The sequence below is a fragment of the Saccostrea cucullata genome, unplaced genomic scaffold (assembly GCF_032062105.1).
Source record: "Saccostrea cucullata isolate Sc308-1 unplaced genomic scaffold, CSIRO_AGI_Scuc_v1 ctg13004, whole genome shotgun sequence".
Lineage (NCBI taxonomy): Eukaryota > Metazoa > Mollusca > Bivalvia > Ostreida > Ostreidae > Saccostrea > Saccostrea cuccullata.
Window position 1 is genome coordinate 1 of NW_026920502.1, and position 6,861 is coordinate 6,861.

Genomic DNA, 6,861 nt, shown 5'->3' on the forward strand with positions numbered 1-6,861 from the left:
TTTTATCATTCAATGCTCAGGGAAGAATTCTGACTTTTGATTTAGGTACATTGTGCTTCGCAAAAGATGATCTTAGTTTCAATGTTCTCAGTTTGTGTGAGTATATATAAATCGATCGACCTCTGTTAATTACGCCACTCTTAATTCGGAGTAAATTATTTGGATTGATAATGGTGGTGCTCGTTAAAACTGGCCCATAGTTTTCCTTCCACAAGAGTAAAATGAAAACTAAATAATTGATGTATAGGCATTTACATGCTTATAAGGGTTAAACAAGAGTACTTCTAACATCTTTGCCCGTTATGCTTGTACTTTGGACATTAGAGCTGCTTCCATCTTCTGAAGCTTCCAGATTCAAGTAGACATGCGCTTTACGGATTCCAGACTTAAATATATCCCGTAATGCCGAACGGAATTGCTGACTCATCATAAAAAATATCCAGAAATTGCACGCGTAACTTATTAAAGACAGAAGCGTGGAAATGGTGTCCCACATAATGTCGTCTTCCTTTGACAGAATCGATCTCTTTGAGTTGCGAGAGAGCTCAGCTGCATAGATAAAGTAAGCAATGCCATCTTGTATCTCAGCAATTAGAAATACCACCAAAATAAGGGAAATTAATCCAGTCATCCTCTGGATCTGCGCTTTTCTTTGAGCAACAGCAGCACCCATTGTCCGTCGTTTTAATAAAAAGTAGGCCAGTGTCACAGTGGTAAAGATGAGGATGATAACCGGAAGTACACGATAAAGCAGACCGGAAAAAATGAAAAATATCATTTTTGATTTCGTAGGATCGCCAAAAGCTTTGATCAAACCAAGAGAAGTATCTCTTATGCAACTTGAAGGTAAGGACTCATTATAATGCCAACTGGTATAAACTGGAAGTTCCGCAATGTATATTCCGAAGGCTTCGTAGAGATTCAGTAAGAACGCAACTAAAGCTATAGCGGCAATTTCTACAGCTGTTGCTACATTACTACATAACTTGCTATATTTGAAAGGCAACGCTACAGCAAGCAATCGTTGCACGCCCAGCATAGCTGTAAACCAATTTGACGTCATCCTGCAGATTTGGTAAATAACGTATAGCACGTGATTAGCTTTGCACCATTCGTAAGTCATGTAGAGATTCTTGTAGTTTTCTGCCATGTTAAAATAAATTGCTTCCGGTAGTTTGGTGAAACATATGATAGAGTCTGATATTGCCAGTGACGTCAAAACAATGGTGGTAGGGGACCTTGTACTGTGGAAGATGAAAACACAGATCAGCAAAATGTTGGTTAATATGGTTATTAGAGCTATGAAAAATGTTAAATAGCCTCGTAGTGGAACTTCCCATTCTCCTGCGATTTCGTACTTGTGAGGGTACAAATACGAGTAGTAATCCCATGAATCCTGTTGGATGTAGTAATAGGGATCTCCCCCGGAGCCTGACTCACCGGAGTCATTTTCTCCATAGCCATGATTAGTAGCATTCCCTGTGTTGTTTAAATCGACAAACGTAGAATTTGGAATAGGCTGGTTTGTCATTGTTCAGTTTCGAAAATTCCTCATGTATTTTCATATAATTAAACGTAGGGAATCTTTGAAACAGTCCACAATTTGAATAGCCTAGGTTGCTAAAATGACCTATGTTGTTTATCAGACAACTGTTTGACAACTGAACTGTTAAGGCTTTAAGATATTTATTTATTTTTACATTTCTTATTTGACATCTTATTATGATAACGGAAGTATGAGGTTCATAAGATAATAAATTCTGACAATTAACGCTGAAATTATGGAAGATAGAAAAAAGAGGTCGCGTTTTAGTGAAAAAGAACTTGAAATATTAGTTCAAGGAGTTAAAGAACGCTCAGATGTCATCAACTCAAAATTCAGTGACATGATCAGCAATACAAAGAAAAAGCAAGCCTGGGTGGAAATTTTGGAATCTGTAAATGCTGTCTCATTCTCAAAAAGAACTGTCGACGAAATTAAAAAGAAGTGGGATGATGTGAAGAGGGTATAGCATGCATTTGTATAAATTCTAAATGGTTTATTGTTAATATCTTTACAAATGAATATATAAATGAAAGGTGTAATTTACTGGGAAACTATTTTTCAAATACTCTTCAAAAGCAAACTTCAATTTCTTCCGGATTTTCTTTAAAGCTGTCTATATTCTATAAGTTTGATTTGTTTTTCAATTAAAGAAACATGGATGAATATATTTGAATTATAGTGAAGAAAACTGATACGAAGTTAAAAATCTAGATTACGTGATTTAAAAAAATCCTAATATCATAACTCAATATTATTAAATAATTAATTTTGTCCCGTACTTGAATGACTGATGCACCCAGTACATCAATAAGGAGGATCTAAAATTGCTGAGTATTTTTACGTCATACATTGACCAAGTGTTACAATGAAGAAGCAAAATAGTACACTGCTTAGCTATCTTTATTGAGAAGTTGTCTCGTCATTGATCTTTCATATTTTTTCAGCGACGGTAATCCAACTTATACTCATAGTTCCCTTTCTAAGGAAGAAATTCTTCAAAATCATATGTCAGTTTTGAATAATTTTAATATCCCAAGAAAACAAAATGTACTTGAAATACCAAATATTTAGTGGATTCCGAAACTTCATAAGAATCCTTACATACAAAGATACATTGCGGGGTCTAGTAATTGTTTAACCAAGCCTCTTTCTTTACACCTCAGTAAGATATTGACAGTAGTGAAGGAAAAACCTCAAGAGTGCTGTGCAACAATATATTCAAAAAGTGGTGTGGATTGATGGATTGTATACTGTTTAACGTCCCTCTCCAGAATATTTCACTGATATGGAGACGTCACCATTGCCGGTGAAGGGCTGCAAATTTAGGCCTTTGCTCGGCACTTACGGCCTTTGAGCAGGGAGGGATCTTTATCGTGCCACACATGCTGTGACACGGAGCCTCGGTTTATACGGTCTCATCCGAAGGACCGCCCCATTTAGTCGCCTTTTACGACAAGCAAGGGGGTACTGAGGACCTATTCTAACCCGGATCCCCGGGTCAGATGTGGATGCTCAAAAATTCCAAGGAACTTTTGGAAAATTTAATATCACAAGATATTATCAAAATCAACGGTTTAAAAACTTACCACTTTTAAACTTTATACACAATCATTCCCCACAATAAATTTAAGCCCAGACTTTGTAAGGTTTTTGTAGGAAAACCAATCAAAGAAGCAGAAATGCCCCAAAAAGCAATTTTAAAAAGTGAAGAAGATTTTTTTTAAAAATCGAAGACAATATGAAGTCAACTTAAATATGACAAACATGTTATTATTGATATTTTTACAGATTCAATATGACACATTGCATTATCTCTCAAGTCTCTATGAAACGCATACTACATTGATAAATTGTTTGAGTATATACGCAATAAGTTCCAATGATCTCAGTTTGTGTGAGTAAATCGATCGACCTCTGTTGATTACGTGACTCTCACATGTAATTCAGATACAAATCATTTGGATTGACAGTAATGGTTCATGTTAAAACTGGCCCATAGTTTTCATTCCAGAAGAGTAAAACAAAAACTAAATAACTGATTATAGGCATTTACATGCTTATTGAGTTAAACAAGAGTACTTCTAACATCTTTGCCCGTTATGCTTGTACTTTGGACATTAGAGCTGCTTCCAACTTCTGAAGCTTCCAGATTCAAATAGACATGCGCTTTACGGATTCCAGACTTAAATATATCCCGTAAAGCCGAACGGAATTGTTGACTCATCAAGAAAAATATCCAGAAATTGCACGCGTAACTTATTAAAGACAGAAGCGTGGAAATGGTGTCCCACATAATGTCGTCTTCCTTTGAAAGAATCGATCTCTTTGAGTTGTGAGAAAGCTCAACTGCATAGATAAAGTAAGCAATGCCGTCTTGTATCTCAGCAATTAGAAATACTACCAAAATAAGGAAAATTAATCCAGTCATCCTCTGGATCTGCGCTTTTCTTTGAGCAACAGCAGCGCCCATTTTCCGTCGTTTTAATAAAAAGAAGGCCAGTGTCACAGTCGTAAAGATGAGGATGACAACAGGAAGTACACGATAAAGCAGACCGGAAAAAATGAAAAATATCATTTTTGATTTCATAGGATCGCCAAAAGCTTTGATCAAACCAAGAGAAGTATCTCTTATGCAACTTGAAGGTAAAGACTCATTTTTATACCAATTGGTATAAATTGGAAGTTCTGCAATGTATATTCCGAAGGCTTCGTAGAGATTCAGCAAGAACGCAACAAAAGCTATCACTGCAATTTCTATAGCTGTCGCTACATTACTACATAACTTGCTGTATTTGAAAGGCAACGCTACAGCAAGCAATCGCTGTACGCCAAGCATAGCTGTAAACCAATTTGACGTCATCCTGCAGATTTGGTAAATGATGTACAACACGTGATTAGCTTTGCACCATTCGTAAGTCATGTAGAGATTCTTGTAGTTTTCTGCCATGTTGAAATAAATTGCTTCCGGTAGTTTTGTGACACATATGATAGAGTCTGATATTGCCAGTGATGTCAAAACAATGGTGGTAGGAGACCTTGTACTTCGGAAGATGAAAACAGAGATCAGCAAAATGTTGGTTAATATGGTAATTAGAGCTATGAAAAATGTTAAATAGCCTCGTATTGGAACTTCCCATTCTCCTGCGATTTCGTACTTGTGTTCGTAAAATTCCGAGTAGAAGGGGTAATCCTGTTGCCAGTAGTAATAGTTATCTCCCCCAGAGTCTGACTCACCGTGGCCATTTTCTCCATAGTCATAATTAGTAGCATTCCCTGTGTTGTTTAAACCAACAAACGTAGAATTCAGAATGGACTGGTTTGTCATTGTTTAGTTTCGAGAACTCCTCGTGTATTTTTCATATAAAGAAACGAAGGGAATCTCTGAAGCGTCCACAATTTAATTAGCTTACTTTGCTTAAATGACCTATGTTGTTTACCAGACAACTGTTTGACAACTGAATTGTTAAGGCTTTAAAATATTTATTTATTTACAGATCTTATTTGATATCTTATTATGGATAACGGAAGTATAAGGTTCGTAAGATGATAAGTGGCAGGAAAGAGGATTGTAGTTAAGGAATGCCATCATTGGTCCATCGGTCCAACCTGCGTGTAAAAATGGAACAAGTACAAGTTTTATAAAACTGTTTACTCATTTATTTTTTTTCTCCAGAATTACAGTGCTTCTATTCGTCGTGTATATTTTTGAGGGATGGTTCTCTCTTGATACAAAATAAACACACAATTTGCGCAGTAATATAGCATGCCTTTGTATGTATAGATTCTATAAATGGTTCACTCTTAATATCTTTACTAATGAACATCTAAGATGTAAAGAAAGATGTAATCTACTGGGAAAACATTTTCAAATACTTTTCAAAAGCACAAGCAGAAAAATCACATTAAAGAATAAGACGCAATTTAAATAATTTCCACCAATTTCTTCCGGCGGACCTACTACTATTTAAATTAAAATCAAGAAAACTTATGAAAATGTTTAAATAATCTAGATTCCGTGATTAAAAAAAAAGATTCATAATTATCATGACTAAATATTAAATAATTAATTTTGTCCCGTACTTGAATGACTAACATAAGCACTCAGTACATCAATAAGGAGGATCTAAAATTGCTGAGTAATTTTACATCATACAAGCTGACCAATTGTTACAATGAAGAAGCAAAATAGTAAACTGCTTAGCTATCTTTATATAGAAGTTGTCATTGGTCACTAATATTTTGTGTTTGATTAAATTATGAGCAGATGTAAGTCACTATGATAAACACTTCTGAGAGGTCAATGAGTATTTGATTGAATTGATAAATTAATTTTTTGAAATACATATGTAAAGGTACATGTAGGTTAGATTATAGAATAGTTTTTTGTAATACCATGCAACACTATTGTTATTATTATGTAATGGTGAAAATATGTTTAAACAGCGCACCTGCAAGAACTAATTCAAATTATTCATGCTGAAATTGTTTGCATGCTTACTAGTATTTTCTCTAAATAAGTCGGGATTTTCTGTCCCAAAGCAACACATCTTTATTTTCTGTTTTGTTCGTAAGCCTGTTTGCAGACGTCGATTCTCATTGATAATTTTCTTTTACATCCTTCAATCAAGCGGAAAAAGCGGAAAAGCCATTTTAAGGTATGATCATAAATAAAACAGAAATAAAATTATAAAGGAAGACCAATACCAATTTGATTTTTAACTTATACGGAAAAAGCGGAAAATTAAATAAAACAGAAATAAAAATGCATGATTTTTAACTTATATTCTAAATGCATGTTTGATTCAAGTTGGTAATGGAAAAAACGCCATGCATAGGAACTTTTTTCAAGTTTTCAACAGCAGTTAATAATTTTGAGATAAAATACCCTGATCTGGACCAGTTCCAGGGACTGCTTTCATGTTTTGGGTGTCAGGCTGGGTTTGGTTGGTACTGTTTTTCTAGTCGGTCTGATGTGTTGAGGTAAAGTTTGATATTAAACATAAATCATTTTTATTAAAACACACACACACCCTCTCTCACACACACCCTCTCTCACACGCACCCTCTCTCTCTCACACACACACAGTAGTCAATCGTAAAATCACGTATCCTGTTTAAAGAGAGAAAGGTTAAATGAAGAACTAATTAAGAAGGCAATTCTGCATTAAGAAAGTTAAAAATAAAACGGAATTTGCAATATTAATTTTGTAATAAAAATAGTTACTTTAAAATAAAGGTATCTTTAAGCAAAACAAACTGTTATAAATTAACAATACTATTTGATTGTTCTTAGCCTACTGGTCGACAGTATTTTA

At 34.8% G+C, this 6,861-nt stretch overlaps 2 protein-coding genes across 2 annotated transcripts; both read right to left on the reverse strand.

Moving 5' to 3' along the window:
• Positions 1-7: 7 nt before the first annotated feature.
• On the reverse strand, positions 8-1,719 carry LOC134249925 (sex peptide receptor-like). Its single transcript, XM_062732282.1, has one exon. It carries the CDS (start codon positions 1,529-1,531, stop codon positions 269-271), a length of 1,263 nt encoding a protein of 420 aa, XP_062588266.1. The 5' UTR covers positions 1,532-1,719; the 3' UTR covers positions 8-268.
• A 1,354-nt stretch (positions 1,720-3,073) lies between these two features.
• On the reverse strand, positions 3,074-4,969 carry LOC134249935 (sex peptide receptor-like). The gene has a single exon (XM_062732292.1). It carries the CDS (start codon positions 4,869-4,871, stop codon positions 3,612-3,614), a length of 1,260 nt encoding a protein of 419 aa, XP_062588276.1. The 5' UTR covers positions 4,872-4,969; the 3' UTR covers positions 3,074-3,611.
• Between the last annotated feature and the right edge of the window lie 1,892 nt (positions 4,970-6,861).

Coding starts and splice junctions, on each gene's coding strand:
- LOC134249925 (XM_062732282.1), bottom strand. CDS start 1,531: ATGACAAACCAGCCTATTCCAAATTCTACGTTTGTCGATTTAAACAAC.
- LOC134249935 (XM_062732292.1), bottom strand. CDS start 4,871: ATGACAAACCAGTCCATTCTGAATTCTACGTTTGTTGGTTTAAACAAC.